Source organism: Oryza sativa, chromosome 10 (genome assembly GCF_034140825.1).
Source record: "Oryza sativa Japonica Group chromosome 10, ASM3414082v1".
In the NCBI taxonomy this organism is placed as follows: Eukaryota; Viridiplantae; Streptophyta; class Magnoliopsida; order Poales; family Poaceae; genus Oryza; species Oryza sativa.
The window spans coordinates 15,387,701-15,406,102 of NC_089044.1; the positions used below are offsets into that span (position 1 = coordinate 15,387,701).

The 18,402-nt window shown below is 41.6% G+C and overlaps 2 protein-coding genes and 2 long non-coding RNA genes across 4 annotated transcripts; 3 read left to right on the forward strand and 1 right to left on the reverse strand.

The window, feature by feature from the left end:
• The first annotated feature begins 5,492 nt into the window (after positions 1-5,492).
• On the forward strand, positions 5,493-10,573 carry LOC4348643 (perakine reductase). The gene is made up of 7 exons (NM_001403971.1): positions 5,493-5,641; positions 5,878-6,045; positions 7,273-7,476; positions 7,565-7,737; positions 8,106-8,202; positions 8,319-8,472; positions 10,165-10,573. The coding sequence occupies exons 1-7, from the start codon at positions 5,591-5,593 to the stop codon at positions 10,347-10,349; spliced, it is 1,032 nt and encodes a 343-aa protein (NP_001390900.1). The 5' UTR covers positions 5,493-5,590; the 3' UTR covers positions 10,350-10,573.
• Positions 10,574-10,993: 420 nt separating this feature from the next.
• On the forward strand, positions 10,994-12,339 carry LOC136353807 (uncharacterized). The gene is made up of 4 exons (XR_010737249.1): positions 10,994-11,072; positions 11,150-11,525; positions 11,646-11,677; positions 11,929-12,339. It is a non-coding gene; the product is annotated as an uncharacterized lncRNA (long non-coding RNA).
• A 1,268-nt stretch (positions 12,340-13,607) lies between these two features.
• On the reverse strand, positions 13,608-17,186 carry LOC4348644 (protein indeterminate-domain 12). The gene is made up of 3 exons (NM_001403972.1): positions 16,652-17,186; positions 16,133-16,556; positions 13,608-14,608 (listed from the first exon to the last, which is right to left on the reverse strand). Exons 1-3 carry the CDS (start codon positions 16,905-16,907, stop codon positions 13,861-13,863), a joined length of 1,428 nt encoding a protein of 475 aa, NP_001390901.1. The 5' UTR covers positions 16,908-17,186; the 3' UTR covers positions 13,608-13,860.
• LOC112936697 (uncharacterized) lies at positions 14,504-15,519 on the forward strand. The gene is made up of 2 exons (XR_010737250.1): positions 14,504-14,614; positions 15,156-15,519. It is a non-coding gene; the product is annotated as an uncharacterized lncRNA (long non-coding RNA).
• Positions 17,187-18,402: the final 1,216 nt, after the last annotated feature.

Below are 18,402 nucleotides of genomic sequence, written 5' to 3' on the forward strand. Positions count from 1 at the left end.
GGGGACGTTGGGTTCGAGTACTGAAGCAGCTGGAACAAGTACTGGAGGAATTCCGAGGACAGCAGCTCCAGAGGTACGATTTGCTATTGAAACTAATACGGTTGTGCCTACTGCTCCCATGACCACAAGGAGTCTGTCGTGTCCGATGGGAAATAGTGGTGTTCAGGGGTTTGGAACTACTCATCCAGAACCCACAGTGTTTACTCAGGGTGAGAATCATACAGGAAGGATGGGGAATTCAGACAATGGTGGTCAGGGGTTTGGGCATACTAGGCCAGAATCGACTCTGTTTACTCAAAGGGAGAATTTCTTTGGAGAAAAGAACAATTTTGGGTTTGGACCTACTCTGAATCGAGGGGTGAATAGGGGTGTCAATCAGTGGAATACTGGGGTACATGTCATTGACCCGCAGATGCATCTGTTTGGTACTGCAGCAAGAGAGGGGAATCAATATGCTGAGGCTGTGATTAAGGGGCCCAGATTGGAGATATCTCTTTTTACTGGTGAAGACCCTGTAGATTGGCTGAAGCAGTGTGAAAAGTTCTTTGAGATCACTGGGACCCCAGTGGATCAATGGGTAAACTTGGCAGTGGCACATTTGTATGGGAGAGCAGCTAAGTGGTTCAGAGGTGTAGGGCTGCCTTGGCAAGTAATTACTTGGCCACAATGGTGTGCCATGGTGTGCACCAGATTCTCTACTGCCAATACCCATGAAGCTGTTGAGTTATTCCAGAATGTAAAGCAGTATGGAATGACAGTGGAGCAATACATCGATAAGTTTGAGGAATATATGGATTTGGTTAGGAGGGACCATCCATATCTTCAGGAGCCATATTTTACTAGTTGTTTCATTAGTGGGCTGAGGGGTGATATCAAACATGATGTGTGTGGTCAGAAACCCCAGGGACTGTTGGAGTCATATTGGTATGCTAAGAACTATGAAAAGGCAGCAAACTCTAGGAAAGCAGCAGCAAATTTCAACAGAAACAGACTGCAGACTGGGGGTAACACAGGAAAGAATGTGTATAACAAGGGGCAACCGAGGCAGGAAGGGGATAAGAAGGAAGAGAAGAAATGCTGGTTCTGTAAAGAGCCTTGGTTCCCTAGACACCAATGCAAGGTTAAACAGGCTATACATGCCTTATTGGTTGAAAATGAGGAGTCAGTTGAGGTGGAGGAAGATTCTGTAGAGGAGGAGGAAATAAAAGGAGAGAAGCAAGGAGAAAAATTGCCAGAACAAACTGAAAATGTTCAGGAGGAACTGATGAGTATATCTCAAAGTGCAGTTTATGGTCTCACAAGACCTGATACCTTTTCAGTTATGATCAAAGTAAATGGGAAGAAAGCAGTGGGATTGGTTGACAGTGGGAGTACTACTACTTTCATGGATAGCAAGTTTGCAATCAAAAGTCAGTGTACTTTGGAGAATACTAAAATGAGGAAGGTGATAGTGGCAGGAGGAGGAGAATTAAAATCTGAGCTGATAGTACCAGGAATGGAGTATGAGATACAAGGGGAAAGCTTCACCAATTCATTCAACTTGTTGTCTTTGGAAAGATATGACATTATCTTAGGGGCTGATTGGATTTTCAAATACAGTCCAATCACTTTGGATCTCAGGAAAAGGGAGATGAAGATAACCAAAGGTGGTAGGGAATTGGAAATTCAGGATTTCACTAAACCTGGTAAATACTTTCAGGTTAGTAACAAGAAAATGGGAAAGATGATTAAGAAGGGAGCTTTGGGGTGTGTGATTCAAATCAATGCTATTACTGATCAAAGTAATGTGGAGGTCGGGATTCCAAAAGATATACAGATAGTTTTGCAATCTTTTCCTAAAGTTTTGAAGGAGCCTAAAGGATTGCCACCCAGGAGGAGTTGTGACCATGTGATTAATCTGAAAGTGGGGTCTGAGCCACCAAATCTCAGACCATATCGGGTACCACACTTTCAAAAGGGGGCCATGGAAGATATTATAACTGAGCTGTTCAGAACACAAGAGATCAGAATCAGTGATAGTCCTTATGTCTCTCCTGCTGTCATGGTTAGAAAGAAGGATGGGTCCTGGAGATTGTGTGTGGATTACAGGCAATTGAATGCTCAGACAATAAAGAACAAATTCCCAATGCCTATAATAGAAGACTTGTTGGATGAATTACATGGAGCTAAGGTTTTTTCTAAGTTGGATTTGCGATCTGGGTATCACCAAATAAGAATGGCAGAGGGTGATATTCCAAAAACAGCTTTTAGAACACACCTGGGACATTATGAATATAATGTGATGCCATTTGGTCTGACTAATGCTCCAGCAACTTTCCAAGCACTAATGAATCAGGTATTGGCACCATTCCTTAGGAAGTTTGTATTGGTTTTCTTTGCTGATATATTAATATATAGCAAAACTCAATCTGAACATCTGGAGCATATTAAACTGGTGATGCAAGCGCTTTCTGCAAACCAATTGGTGGTGAGGTTAAAAAAGTGTGAGTTTGGACTGGACAGAGTTAGCTATTTGGGACACATCATCTCATCAGAAGGAGTGTCAACTGATCCTAAGAAGATAAGTGATATTAAAAACAGAAAACCACCCAAGAATGTAACTGAAGTAAGAGAGTTCTTGGGTATGGCTGGGTATTATAGAAGGTTTATTAAGGGATATGGAGTTATCTGCAGACCCCTGCATGATTTGCTGAAGAAAGATGGCTTCAAATGGGGTGATACTCAGCAGGAAGCATTTGAATTGCTGAAAGAGAAAATGTGCAATAGCCCAGTTTTGGCTTTACCTGATTTCAGTCAACCTTTTGTGATTGAGACTGATGCTTGTGGGATAGGAATTGGTGCTGTTTTGATGCAGAAGGGTAGACCACTGGCCTATTTTAGTAAGGCATTAGGTCCCAAAGCAGCTGCTCAGTCTGTATATGAGAAAGAAGCCATAGCAATTCTGGAAGCTTTAAAGAAATGGAGGCACTACATCTTAGGGGGAAGTTTGATCATTAAGACAGACCAGCAGAGTCTGAAGTTCATGATGAGTCAAAGATTGGTTGAGGGCATTCAACACAAATTGTTACTGAAGTTAATGGAGTTTGATTATGTGATAGAATACAAGTCTGGAAAGGAAAATCTGGTGGCTGATGCGCTGTCCAGGAGCCCAAACTTGAAAGAAGAGCAGTGTTTACCCATAACAGTTGTTGTACCAGAGTGGGTTCAAGACATCAAGAGGAGTTATGAAGAGGATATATTTGCACACAAAATTTTGAGTTTAATTGAAACTGATGGTGACCCTGAGAGACATTATAAATTGGAGTCTGGGCTGTTAAAGTATAAAGGAAGGATATATGTGGGGGAAACCACTGAAATCAGAATGTTATTACTGGAAGCTTATCATGCATCATATTTTGGGGGACATTCTGGAATTAGGGCAACATACCATAGAATTAAACAATTGTTCTATTGGCCTGGACTGAAGAAACAAGTCGAGCATTATATCAGAGAATGTCCCACTTGTCAAATTACCAAGGCAGAACACATACACATTCCTGGTTTACTCAATCCATTGGAGGTACCTGATATGGCTTGGACCCATATCACTATGGATTTCATAGAAGGTTTGCCAAAATCTCAAGGGAAGGATGTGATTCTAGTAGTGGTGGACAGGCTGACAAAATATGCACACTTCTTGGCTTTATCTCATCCATATACTGTGGAGCAAGTAGTTCAAATATTTATGGACAATATACACAAACTTCATGGGATGCCTATGGTCATAGTCACTGACAGGGACCGAGTTTTTACCAGTAATTTCTTCCAAGAGATATTTAAAACTCAGAAAGTCAAACTTCGATTTAGCACTGCACATCACCCACAGACTGATGGGCAGACAGAGAGAGTAAACCAGTGCCTTGAATCATATCTAAGAAGTATGACTTTTCAGGAACCCCAGAAATGGTTTTCTTGGCTAGCTTTGGCCGAATGGTGGTACAATACAACTTATCACACCTCCATTCAAATGACACCGTTTCAAGCTTTGTATGGATATCCTCCACCACAGATTACTGAGTTTGCCATTCCTTGCAACATGTCTGAAGAAGCCAGGGTGACACTGGAAGATAAGGCTCTAATCTTGCAGAAGTTGAAGAGCAGTATAGGGGAAGCACAAAGGAGGATAAAGTTTTATGCTGATAAAGGCAGATCTGAAAGAACGTTGGAGCTAGGAGATATGGTATACTTGAAGTTACAGCCATATAGGCAAGTTGCCATGGGAATTAGAGGGTCACTGAAACTCAGATCAAAGTATTATGGTCCATTTAAGGTGATAGAGAAAATGGGTGCAGTGGCTTATAAGTTACAGCTACCAGATGGGGCAGGCATTCATCCTGTGTTTCATGTGAGCCAACTTAAGAAGCACTTGGGAGCCAGAGCTATTCCAATGCCAAATCTGCCAGCAATCGGACCTGATGGGCAGATTAAGACTGAACCTGCTGCTGTGTTACAAAGAAGGATGATTCCTAGACACAATGAGCCAGTGACACAATGGTTGATCCTTTGGGAAAACTTAACCCCAGCTGAAGCAACCTGGGAAGATGCTTCTTATATTCAGGCTGCATTTCCAAATTTTCAACCTTGAGGACAAGGTTGTTATTGGAAGAGAGTATTGTCAGGAGTCTAGATGGAGAAATGGAGTTTCAGACTGAATATTCAGAGAAGTTCAGTTTCAGGGTGGAGAAGGAGTTCAGGAGAGAAGAAAACGTTTCAACAGAAGAGTTAAGTAAATCCAACGGCAGAGATGCAGTCAGAGGGAGATCAGATGGGTGGCAATAGTTGGGACCACTGTAGCTGTCTTCTTTTGCCTTTTTAGCTAGAATCGCGCGTCAGATGCTGTTCTGATGCTGTTTACTTTGCTTTGAGATGATCTTTACAGCTGGATGTAAACCTTGAGATGTAAGCTACTTATGGAGGCCATTGGCCCTAGAAAAAAAAAGTAATCAACATTCTCAATTATTACCTGTAGCTTAGTTGCATTAGTTTAGAACCCTAGAAAGATCCAAATTGCTGCATACTCTGTTCGTCCATTTCGCTAGCAGGGTCTTGACAAGCCACCCACCGCCACCACCTCCCTCCCGCGGATGAGCTCACCAATTGTGCCCCTCTCCTCCGCCGGCGAGTTCCTAGGGAAGAGAGGGATAAGGTGAGAGATAGGGAAGAGATGCATAGGTATGAGAGGTGGAAGCCCACTTACATATGGGCCCTATATATCAGCGAAATCAGTCATCCATGCTGTCGTGAGACTTAATTCAACTCGATTTTATACGTTAGGGATCAAAACTTCTGATATTGCGGTTTAGAGATAATATAGTCGACCGAAAGTTGAGGGAGGTAAAATGACTCATTCCTTCCTGCGATTCCTTGTTATATTCAGGCCCAACTTTCTGCCACCTGTGCGGGCCATTGACCAGTTTCTCTCATTGTGTCCCTAAAAAAATGTTTTCTTTACTGTCTCAAAAAAAAAAAAAGCTCTCTTTGTTCTTCGTCAGAGAGAGTCCACGGGTTGACAGTTCCACTCCTGCTCTCTTGGAGGCTTGGAGATCAATCGATGGAGCACGTCCAGATCCCGAGAGTGAAGCTGGGAACCCAGGGCCTCGAGGTAAGCAAACCACCTGCAAGCTAGCTCTGCCTCCGAATCCCTTCTGGATGCGTCACAAATCTTTTTATTTCGGCGGTTTTTTTGGGGGGGAAAGGCGCGTTTTATCTTTGGAGAGGAATTGGGCAAAAAGAAGCGATTTCGTTTCCAGATTTCTGGGTTTTTTTTTTTTTGGATGCGATTCGTGGGTTTTCTTGATGCTAATGGGGGCGGGCTCGATCGATCGATCCCCGATGTAGGTGTCCAAGCTCGGGTTCGGGTGCATGGGCCTCACCGGCGTCTACAATGCGCCGGTCGCCGAGGAAGACGGCGTCGCCGTCGTCAGGCGAGCGTTCGAGGCCGGCGTCACCTTCTTCGACACCTCCGATGCCTACGGCCCGCACACCAACGAAGTCCTTCTGGGGAAGGTAATAAAATTACTTTATTTACTCCCTCCGTTTCTAAATATTTAACGCCGTTGACTTTTTAAAACATATTTGACTATTCGTCTTATTAAAAAAATTAAGTAATTATTAATTCTTTTCCTATTATTTGATTTATTGTTAAATATACTTTTATGTATATATATAGTTTTACATATTTCATAAAAGTTTTTTAATAAGACGAATGGTTAGAGATGTGCTAAAAAGTCAACGGTGCCAAATATTTAGAAACGGAGGGAGTATTTTTTATCTGACTGCGATGTTGAGTCTAGTGTGGAATTTGTGGCCGGTGGAGTTGGAGGGGATCATTGTGTTGGCATACTATTTGTGGATGATTATAAATGTGGATTTGATCGACAAGAATATTTATAGGCCTCATGATTCAGATTCTCATTCTTAGGAGTTAGGAGATTTTTGTGATGTTATAGTATGATTAGGATGGTATGCTTCTATTTTTATCTAAAGAACTTGTTTTGGGCAGTTCCAGTGTTGGGACTTATAATGATATCATTCTGCAGTTTCTTGTCCATGGTTTGCATTACATGCATTAGATTATGTGGAATTCTCATTATTTGTCACCATACATGTGGACCTAGATGAAATGGTATAATATGTTATTTAGCTGTTCTACAAAAAGTCATCTAAATGTTGTCTTTCTCTTTTTGTTTTGCGATGGTGTATTATCTTTCTTGATACAAGAGAATGTACCACATTTGCTTTATTAACCTATTACCCTATCGACTTGTCTATAAAAAATGATAGAATTTAGTTGCAGTTCGTACTTAGAATCAGGATTTTCTGCGCAAAATTACTTGGTACCTCTGTTTTAACAGTGCATGCATACTGCAGAAAGAGAACAGACAAGTGTGGAACGCGCCTACATAGGTTATTTTAATTGACGCGTGATCCTAGCTTTAGTGCAGATAAAGCCCAGAAAGTAGTACTGATTACCATTATGCCTTATTGACTAGTTAGTGATGTTTTGATTACCAATTTCTGAGATGGTCATCAGTGAGCCCCAAACTTTGTGTGAGCAGCAGTCCATCGTAACAAGCCAGTCACTCAATAACCATACAGTTTATTTATATAGGTTTCAGTAATAGTGAAGGAAACTCCCTGGTCCCAAATCACCAATCTTATTCCTCCTTGATATGTGAGTTGAAGCTTTTTTTCTCAGTAACTGGCGAATAACACGGATATATTGTTGACCAGGCACTGAAGCAACTACCTCGTGAGAAGGTACAAGTGGCCACCAAGTTCGGCATTGCAGGATTTGATGCCAATGGCATGCTTGTGAAGGGCACTCCGGATTATGTGCGTGCATGCTGTGAAGCAAGCCTTGAGCGCCTTGCTGTTGACTACATTGATCTGTACTATCAGCATCGCATTGACCAGTCAGTACCCATAGAGGAAACTGTGTGTATGAGAACATTTCTTTTACAGACCTTGTGCTTTACCTTGAATCCCTTAAACTTTGACTGACTTCATCAGTGGGAAAATGTAGATGGGAGAACTAAAGAAGTTGGTGGAAGAAGGTAAAGTTAAATTTGTTGGCTTATCTGAGGCCAGTGCTGATACCATTAGACGAGCACATGCAGTTTACCCAATCACCGCAGTGCAGATGGAGTGGTCTCTATGGACCAGGGATATAGAGGAAGAAATAATCCCGCTGTGCAGGTTCATGTACTTTCAATTTCATATACTTGTTACAGCATTTTTACTCTACTTTAGTTGCAGGAAATACAAGTACTTGCATGTTTCTGAAAGTAGTACAGCACTTACAAGTTATAACTGGAACCTTTGATTATGCCATTCGATCTTAAGGAATGCTTGTGTGTTTGTGACATTTTTAATATTGTTTTGTGCAAACAACGCATTATAGGGTGATTGTTTCTGCTGGGAAGTTATTAGATATGTTCAGATAGAGCTCTTTCTTCCGTTATATTGTTAGCTCCTATTCAAGTTTGTGCATCATTTACTCCTTGTTCATTGAACCTCCACATCGCTTCACCGTGCCACTCATTCGAAGCATTACTTGTGTTCAGGGAGCTTGGCATTGGAATTGTTCCATATAGCCCAATTGGCCGTGGCTTCTTTGCTGGCAGGGCTGCTGTACAGAGCATACCATCTGAGAGTTGGCTGGTAAAATTAAATTCACACTACTATAATCTTCTTCTACACAGGGAAGTTTGGGTATAGTCTTCTATTCTGCAGTTGAGTACATCCTATAACTTAGTATCTTCTTTGCTACTTCACAGACTAGACATCCAAGGTACAATGGGGAAAACTTGGAGAAGAATAAAGTTTTCTACACACGAATTGAAGAGCTTGCCACCAAGTATGGCTGCTCCCCTGCTCAACTTGCTCTCTCCTGGGTTCTTCATCAAGGGGATGATGTTGTTCCAATCCCTGGTAATGTGTTAAACATATTTAGTACGCTGTCAGTGTCAGAAGTATTTTCCTGTCTTGGATACTCCATACTGTCAGGCTTAACATGGTCTTTTACCTGTTCTAGAACATGGTTTCGTACATAAAATCACCTCTGGAAACTAGCTTCAGTTCTAGGACTCAATATTTCTTTTTTTCTTGAATTTGCAAGAGAGTTGTGTATCATTTCATTAAGTACTCCCTCCGTCCCATAATATAATTGATTTTAGGTGGATGTGACATATCCTAATACAATAAATTTGGACAGACCGTATGTCTAGATTCATTATACTAGGATATGTCACATCCACCCAAAATCCCTTATATTATGGGACGGAGGGAGTAGTACTCAATATTTCAATCAAATCAAATATTTATAGCAAATTAACCACATTGAGAAACATGTTTTTGACTTGGGAGATTTTGCTGGAAAGATTGTGTACCATACTTGGGCAGTTTTTTGCCGTAACCTGTGTGGTGGTGTGGCTTTACATACCAAATCAAATGATCTCGTGTGGGGAAGACCTACCTATATACAGGATGATCATTTCCTACTGATTTCATTCAAAAAGAGAATATCTTGGCGTATATTTAGGACTTCCCTTAATTCAGTGTAATTCTTTTTCTTTTGTTCCGTGTCTTGCTTCCTGAATGGACTACCATGGGAGGCAGAGCTTTACTTCAAATTTTCCCTACTTCATATGAAATGACAAGCAAAGCTAGTATGCTCTGTAAAAATTAATGAAATTAGAGTTAGACTACTGTATAGGAGATGCTTCAATCTAGCTCCTAATTAAGCTAGAACTGCATTCTAGAAAAAAGGACAGAATCATATAGTGGGGTGAAGAGATGCATATGAAGCTTGTGTTATCATGTCTAGCAGTTAGGAAATGAAGATTAGTTTGTCTTTTATTCTATTTGTTGAACAGGCTAGGTTATTGCACCACCTGAATATGCAACAGAGTAAATTGCTCTGTTTCTGTTCAGCTGCTCCCTTTTTTTCTTTTAGAAATTAGAAGAGCTGAAGAATTTTAACGGTAATATTGAAATTTTAGAAGCATGGTTCATGTGCTAAAAGAGTGAGTTAGCATGAGAAACGTCTTACACACCTAGCTAGTTAGGCATGCCTGTTGGCTTTCGAAATTGCGGTTTTACCTGATATGTGCTTTATGTGTAGGGTGTGAGAGTGAATTTGAATAATCTCCTGCTCAATGCCGCAATCCATCTTGACCTCCAAATTGCAATTAGGTGTTATTGTGTTCTTTCATACATCAAAATATTAAAAGCGGAGTCGTCTGTCTGCCCCCCCCCCCCCTCTCTTCCCCCCATGTCATGCGCAGCATGCTCCTTCTGAAATAAACTTTTCACTGGTTCAAGCTTGGCATCTGTTTTCCACTTCAGGAAGTACTGTGACCTGAGGATCAGATTCGCTGAAAGCATCCCTTTATTTAGAATATGTTCTTGTTATCAACTGATGTGATTCCCTTATAAGATTATATTCATGTTGTTAAAATAGCATGACAAAAAATACTCCATAGCTGATACAGTGGGCAATCTAGTTAAATATGATGTCTTCTTAGTGTTAATTCATGTGTTCTTTATGTAGGAATTATATTCTAGTGTTGTTCATACATATATAAGGTGCATTCCATCTAAGAAACTGCTCTTTGAATTTAGGCACAACAAAAGTGAAGAACCTTGATGATAACATTGGTGCTGTAAAGGTAAAGCTGAGCAAGGAAGACCTGAAAGAAATCTCAGCTGCTGTCCCTGCTGGCGAGGTGGCTGGGTCCAGACTTATTGGAGTACTGGAGCCTTATTCTTGGAGGGTTGCAAACACTCCACCTCCAAAATCATTGTAAATATTAAGATGCAAATTAAAATATACTCTAGCTATGCTATGTTTTATTTCTTTCTAGCCCCATTGGATACTTATTCAAGGCTTAATTTGAACAAACTATGTTTGTCCATGCCCAAGAAAAGATTGTGTATTTTGGGCAACAGATGTTATTGGTGTTGTACTGCTGTGTGCAATGTAGTGATTGCTTTACATTATCAAAAAAATATATGTCATATTGATGTTAAACTCATTTCTGTGCACTTAACTTTTATGTCACTGCATGAGTGAAGTACTAAAATCATCTCTCTTCCATCATATATTGAAAATGATACTACTATGAGTGGCAGAGGTTACAACATCTGCATACAGCTTTGTAGTGGTTGAAATTTCTCTTTTTGCTAGCTAGAGCAATAAGTGTTGTGTCACTTAAATCACAATCAATTTTACAGATTCTGGCAGTTCCATTTAGTTCTTTTGATTTTATCACAACTGATTTAAAGTTGTTGCTACTTGCTGATAACTGAGAAGCCCATGAAAACATGGGATGTTCAGCCTTACTAGTCTAGTCCTGCCACAAAATTTTACTGCCTTTTCACTGCCAAAGTGCTACATTTTACTCCTCATCAGCTTTTAACTTTAACCTTGCAGTACTCCCTCTTGCTGCAGGTCCAGAACATGTGCTACTCCTAGTATCATGGGATTTGAAGGTAATTTCTCCCAGTTTGCTACATCTTAGTATGTCCAGGTTTGTAAAGTATAATACATATCTTCGACAACATTTTGTAGTGCAGATTCTCATATGAATTATGCTGAACTTTGCAGGTGCAGCAGCAAGCAAACAAGAGACGACAATTAGAGTTGCCTAAGTAGGGCTGCACCGGTGGCCATGGTGTCCCTTTCAGGAGGAACCAAGGGAGCAGCTAGCTGACCAATTCTTTTTGAATGGATCTCGAGGCATTGTTCTCGGCTTGCGCTGCCCATGCATCACGCACCTCGAGCATCGGGGAATGCGCGTCGACCGCGGGACGATGGCGATGATGGTGAGTGCAAGGCCAGGGATGCCCACCAAGAACATATGTGCCCTCCACAGGTGGAACCTTTGGTTCTTTTCTTGGACCACCACCACTCCCAAATTCTGCTGCTGCAATGCAATGCAATGCCTGGACCAAAAACCTTGATGCAATTGAAAGCAATGCAGGTATGCATTACATCATGCAGCATATATAAGTGTGGACTGTATATGACTATGTGCATGCATGATTATTCGATGATTGATTGGTTGCTAATGCTCATAGTACTGTTCTGAATCCTGATCCAGCTACTGCAAATCTGCAATGTCTCTGCAGCAAGGTACGGTGTACATCTTCCTGAGCATGGTACAGCACTGAAAACTTTGCATCTGCCCATACATTTCCAAGAAAGCTACCTGTACGTGGATCATCTCATCATTTGTCACTCCATTCTAGCTTGCCAGGGGCAAATATTTCTTGGACTGAGCACTGAAATGATATCTCCATATACATAAACTAATTTTATTTGCTTGCATGATGCATTATTGTACTAACACTACAGCTAGTGGTTCAATTACTATTTGTATGCAGAAACGGATACTTGCTTCCTTCCTAACTAGCTGATCAGAATCAGCAACACAAAGCAAACTGTCAGGAAGTAAAAGAGGGTTATGCTTTTTGTTAATGCCTGGATTGCAAAAGGCAAAGAGAGGGGAATAAAGAAGAGAAAGCAAAGGAGAGGAAAAGCCAAGAGCAGAGAGGAGCAGTGATCTTTTTGGAGGAGGCCAGGGGAGGCAATTGGTATGCTCAGTGTACTAATTCCCTGCATATCTCACATGCACATAGCTTTTCTTCAAAAGCCTGGGTTAAGTATATGCAAAAACCTGCTGTGCATGCGTTGGGATATAATCCCTAGGTTTATTCCATATGTACACACCCATGCAAACTTTATATCCTTTATCCACATCTCATCAAGAATATTCTAGCATTAGGCTTTTGATCTTTTGCATGCCTACTGCCCCTTCTTTTTCAAAAGCATTTGGATCCGTTCAAAATGGTAGTTGTATGTAGCATGTATATATATGCATCAAGTCTTTACATTATTGTAGTATCACAATGTTATTAATGTGTGCTGCATTGATCAAACAGTGATTTTCGGTCTTAAGGAGTTACACGATTTTTAGCGTAATAGTTGGGATACTGTACCTTCTTTTTTTCAGTCAAACATTTTATATCTTTAACTATTCATATAGATGTTAATAAATTTAGGCACATATATATGTCTAATTCATTAACATATATATGAATGTGGACAATGCTAAAAAGTCTTATAATATGAAACGGATGAAGTATTTTCTACAATTTCATATAGTTCAACACCATAAGATTTATGTTATTAGATTCACCATGAGGAATACTTTCACAATATATAATTCATATGTTGTTAAACTACACCAAAATATAAAAAATCATGGTCAAATATATAAATGTTTAACTTAATTAGTACAAAGCTAGAACAATAAGAAATCGAGGGATTACTAGAAAAATATGATGCCTCTCGATCGGTACCTCTTCTCAAGTATCATAAAATTTCTCTCGATCAAATCCTAGCTTTATTTTGGTTTATTTGATATTTTTATTAATTAACCAATGTAACTAACCATATGTATGTTCATAGGTACGCTGATGGCGACTTGACATTTTTATACTAATGATGAACTTACTAATTAATGATTAGGAGTCAAAAAGGGTAGAGGAGCTAGGAGATGGGTGTGGGGGCACATGAGCATGATGCGTGTCAACGCACGGCAATAAAGAAGTTTGCACACATTTTTCACAAGTCCTTTTCATTCTTCTCTTCTCCATCTTTAATTCTCAAACTATGTGCTAGCTGATCAATTCCTCTACCTAGGGATTGCACATGTATATCTCTCGCCATGGATGGTCCCTGCCGAGAGCTCTAAGTCCTATGTACTATCCATATATACATGCATTCATGCATCATATGCACATGTGCACTGCTCATCATTCATGCATGCAATATGCAAATCCATGCATGTAAATTTGCTAAACAATCAGTAGTATAACTTTTGCATGCAGTGCATGCATGAAAGTGTTTTCATGCATAGAGTAGTAGTTGAGAATTAAAACACTGGTCATTGAGTTGCTGCCTACTGGAGTACTACATCTAGTTTACACAAAAAAATAACACTGTGACAAGAAACAGCTGATCTCTGCAGGTGTCAATGTGCCATCACCATCTCAACAAATGCACAAAAAACAATTAACATAAATTTGATCGGTTCATCCATTGCATGGATGAAGCTTCTTGGCATCCAGAGTCGCAAAAGTTAGAATAACACCTAAGTGAAATTAAGACGAAATTTTAAAAATCAAGATCAAGAAATCAACAACATGGAGGATCGATGACACATGCGATCGATGTGGCATTGGCACTAGTTTCGATTTTCTGCTTTTTAAGAGTTTGGTAATTTGCATTATGGCTTGATCTTCATGGCTAGCTTAGAAGTTGTGGCTCCACGTCTCGTTCACCGGCGGCAGCCGGCCGAGGTACTGCCTGCTGCCGGTGGTGAAGTCGGTGGCGCAGCAGGCGGCGGTGGTGGCGGCGGCGAAGTTGCAACCCTGGCAGGCGGCGGCGGTGGTGGACAGATCAGCCGGCAGCTCATCAAGCTCGAGCTCGTCGACCTCGCCGGCGTCGTGATCGACGCCGAGGAAGTCCCTAGTGAGCCGGCGCCGTCCGACGTCGCCGGCGTGCATGGTCACGGAGCCTTCCGAGGTAAGCCCGAAGCTGACACTGTCACCACCTGCAGCCACCATGACATCGCCGGCGATCGAGCTATTGTCGTCGTTGCAGCTGCTGCCGGTGATGACGCCGCCGCCGCCGCCGAATGCGAGGTGATCGAAGTAGGCCGGCGGCGAGGAGGGTGGCTGCTGGAACTGAGGAAGAAGCAGCTGGTGGTGAGCTGCTTGGTGTTGTTGCAGGAACAGGAGCTGATTAGGGTTAGGGTTTTCAGCAGGAGTGGTGGAGAATGGCAGGAACAGTGGTGGTGAGCTGCTGCTGCTGGTGATCAGAAGATTATTGCTATTGCTAATGCTGTTAATGTTGTTGTTGTTGTTGTTGCTGCTGATGTTGCTGTTGTTGCAGGTGGTAGTAGTGATGCTGCTGCTGTTGTTTGCAGCAGCAAGAAGCCTTGCACTCTCTTCAGCTAGGGCATCGCAGAAGGCCCTGTGTGTCAGCAGGCTGTCCTTCCTGCAGGCATGAACAATTAATTGGAATTATTGTATTTTTGTCAACTGTTAATTTAATTAAGGACGACTGTGGATTGATCAGATGAAAGAGTTTTTTAGTGATTATTTATGTTTGATTTCCCAAATTTTGTAGGGTAACAGTAGTGATGATGTGCACATGATCAGTGATGAACGCATGCATGCATGTAAAGTTGCATTTAACTTTGGTGAAGAAAGGTCTCCTTGCCGTATGATTAGCTTAGTTTCTTTTCCAAGGTTTGTGCGCGTGTGTGATCATTGGATGTTCAGGTTCATGGATTTACATGCTAGTTAGAGCTACAAGCAGGGTAAATGTTAGAGATTTTTAGTGTCTGTTTAATTAATTAACTTCTTGAGATCAATATTTTTGGTAGTGTTGCATAGATAATTAATTACATGTGTAAACTTAGTGTACATAATTATTGTGTATCTTGGGGTCCCCCAGCTGCTAGCTATAGCTAACTATAAGCCAATATATATCTATATCTGCTCCTTGAAACTGCCTCCTTAAATTTCAATTGCTAATGCAGGAACTGTGGCAAGAAAAGGGAGCAAGAAAGCGATCCTACTGCAGCAGCAAATTATCTATAAATGAAGTGTTTCCATCAATGCCTCCTGCAAATGCAGATATGATGATGAAGATGGCTTTGAAATTCTGATGGAGATCTCATGGCCACATGCATGCCCAACCATTGAAAAAGGCCCCGGACTAGCTAGCTAGCTGCATGCAGGATTTGCAGGTTTTCAAAAACATATTTGAAATATAAAACTTTCGAGTATGATTATATATATATGTGTGTGTGTGTGTGTGTGTGTGTGTGTGTGTGTGTGACGTACATGATAAGCACCATGTATGCATTAGAGATTAATAACAAGCACATATTGAAACCTTCAAAAAGCCCGTTTGCAAATGCAGAATTTTCAGATGAAATTCACATAAAACACCAGATCCAGTGAGAGTATATGCTTAACTTCGGACTAAAAGTTCAGAAAGCCTGGGCTAGCTAGGAAACAAGAGCAAGAACAGGAAGAAGAACACTAGCTTCGAAATTGGAAGATATATATCAAGGTATTATACTGCCAAAATACTCAAAACCTCTCGAAGTAGTGATGAATTAACAGTTGGTAGTTGATCAGTGTCCATCCATGTTTTTTTTTTCAGAGATGTTCTTTTTTAATGCAATAGCATATGCAAAGAAGTTTAATTAAGAGCTACTCGCTCTCCTCTAATATAAGAGATTTTGATATTTTATTTGTAGTTTTGACCACTCGTCTTATTAAAAAAAATTTGTGCAAATATAAAAAACGAGAAGTTGTGTTTAAAGATTTTGAATAATAAAGTAAGTCACAAATAAAATAAATAATAATTCCAAAAAAATTTAAATAAGACGAATAGTTAAATAGTGCAAGTAAAATGTCAAAATCCGTTGTATTAGAGCATGGAGGGAGTAGTAATAAATAGTAATCAAAGGTGTGTGTTTAACGGCGAGCGTGGGGGTGGCCGGACCTGGAGAAGAGGATGCCGCAGTCGCAGCGGTACTCGCGGGTGCCGCAGTTCTTGACGTGCGCCTTCCAGTCGGAGTGCACGGCGTACCTCTTCCCGCACCGCTCGCACCGCCACCGCTTCTCCCCGTGCTTCCGCGAGAAGTGCTTCTTGATCCCGGTCAGGTCGCCCAGCGCCCGAGCCGGGTCGTGGTGCACGCACGTCGGCTCCGGGCACACGTACACCCTCTTCCTCGGCGCCGGCGCCGCTGTCGTCACGGCGGAGACAGCGGCGGCGCGGTGGCGGAGCTTCCAGGGGAGGTTGTGGCCGCGGCGGTGGAGCTGCAGGTTCTGGTCGCGCTGGAACCCCTTGTTGCAGACCTCGCAGACGAAGCGGTTCGTCGCCACCAGCGCCCGCGGCGACAGCGCGATCACCTCCGCCTCCGGGTCTGATCGATCCAACACCATGGCGAGACAGCAGAATTGAGATGAGATCGATCAAGCAAGAAGAAGAAGAAGAAGAGCTAGGCAGTTTCTCGCTCACCTGGGTTGCCGGGGAGGCTCCTCTTCTTCTTGGCTCTCGGCTCCTGCGCCGCCGCCATCGCCGCCGGCCGCACCATCACCGGAGCAGCAGGCAGCAGCATCGTCGCCGCCGCCGCCGCCGCCGGTGGCAGAAACAAATTGCTGAGCACGACATGGGCGGCGCCATGGCTACCCACCACCATACGATCTCCTCCTCCTCCTCCATGGGAGTTGGACCCAGTGGCCTCCTGATCAGACGAGAGATCAGACAGCAACATGGCTAGCTAAAACTCTACGTGTGGTCTCGAGGCTACAGTGGGTGGATGAGAAGAAGTGGGAGGAGAAGGGTGGGAGGCAAGATCAGATCGCGGGAAAAGGCGTCAGGGCGCCTCGCCTTCTGCAGGTTGCAGTTGCTGCAGCTGCAGCTTGCAGATGAGCCAGAATAAGAAGGCGAGGCGAGGTGAGATGAGCTGAGCTGAGCTCGATCGATGATGCAATCATATCGCGCTCGCTCGATCTGGGCCAGGAAGAAAGCTAGCTACGCCATGCAGCCGTGCCCTCTTCTTCTTTCTTTCTTTTTTTCTTCTCTCTCTCTCTCCCTCCCCTTTAGTTTCATCTCGCCTTTTAATTCTCTCTCACTTGCAGCACATCACGCATGCATATCGATGGATCAGGCATTGATCAGTTCCATCATACTTATTAGCTTACTGCTGCTTAGTAATAAATATGACTGTGATTGTGTGCATACTTGTTACTCCATCCATCTTATTTTAAGTGTAGTTGTACGGTTTTTATGTAGACCGTTTGACTGTCCGTCTTACTTGAAAAACTTATAAAAAAATAAATCACGCATAAAGTATTATTCATGTTTTATCATCTAATAACAATAAAAATATTAATTATAAAAAATTTCAGATAAGACGGAGGATCAAACATTGGATAAAAAATCCACAATTATACTTAAAATAGGACGGAGGGAGTAGTGTTTTTTTTTCTTTCGTTACAATTTGTAAAAGGAGGATTTGATGTTGCATGTTTGTAGAGTAATATATATTTCATATTAATCTATCTTGTCATTTTTTTAAGAATAAATAATAACTATAAGCAATATGTAAGAAACGAGAGGGGACATCTTCTCTGAGAAAAAAATTATATTTCCCAAATTTTCACTGTGCTTATGGGAAATTAGGCCTTGATCATCACTTAGCTGGATTGGATATATACATGTAAAAAAAACATGTGGTGACAACTGGCAGGACACTGCAATATGTACTCCATGCATGACTGACTGCAGCATCAACTTTGGTTTATGTTTCCTTGTCATATTCACAATGAGTAATGTTATCTAGAGTGCTAGCTAGATGTCACTCATTAGTTATACCAGCTTGTCTCATATTTAGAGGATTAGAGCAAGTAAAAAATATATATCTGCAGTGCTAGCTAGCTAGTTGCATTTTTGTCAGACTGCTAAAAGAGAGTTGCTAATTAATGTGATATGCTCAGTTAGTGCCGGTCTGTTGTTTTGGCCGGCTAGTTAATTAGCTTAAGCATTGCCCAATATACTCGAGCTAATTTCATCCCTAAACTTCTCTCAACATATGTGTTCTGTAGGCACTGGTTTTCTCGCTTTCCTTTCTGATCTTATCTTCAAAGGTGAGAAAAGTGAGATATATGCATATGCTATGTAAAGATAAAAGAAATTAACTAAGATCATTATGATCTGAATATATGGTTTTCTTTCTTTTTTAACTTTGCGCTTTTGGAATGAACTGG

Bases quoted from the DNA above. Each gene is read 5' to 3' on its own strand.
- LOC4348643 (NM_001403971.1), top strand. From the start codon at position 5,591: ATGGAGCACGTCCAGATCCCGAGAGTGAAGCTGGGAACCCAGGGCCTC. The intron at 6,046-7,272 runs GTAATAAAATTA...ATTGTTGACCAG, and splicing joins ACGAAGTCCTTCTGGGGAAG to GCACTGAAGCAACTACCTCG. The intron at 8,203-8,318 runs GTAAAATTAAAT...GCTACTTCACAG, and splicing joins TACCATCTGAGAGTTGGCTG to ACTAGACATCCAAGGTACAA.
- LOC4348644 (NM_001403972.1), bottom strand. From the start codon at position 16,907: ATGTTGCTGTCTGATCTCTCGTCTGATCAGGAGGCCACTGGGTCCAAC. The intron at 16,557-16,651 runs GTGAGCGAGAAA...TGGATCGATCAG, and splicing joins GAGCCTCCCCGGCAACCCAG to ACCCGGAGGCGGAGGTGATC. The intron at 14,609-16,132 runs GTCCGGCCACCC...TCATGCCTGCAG, and splicing joins TGCGGCATCCTCTTCTCCAG to GAAGGACAGCCTGCTGACAC.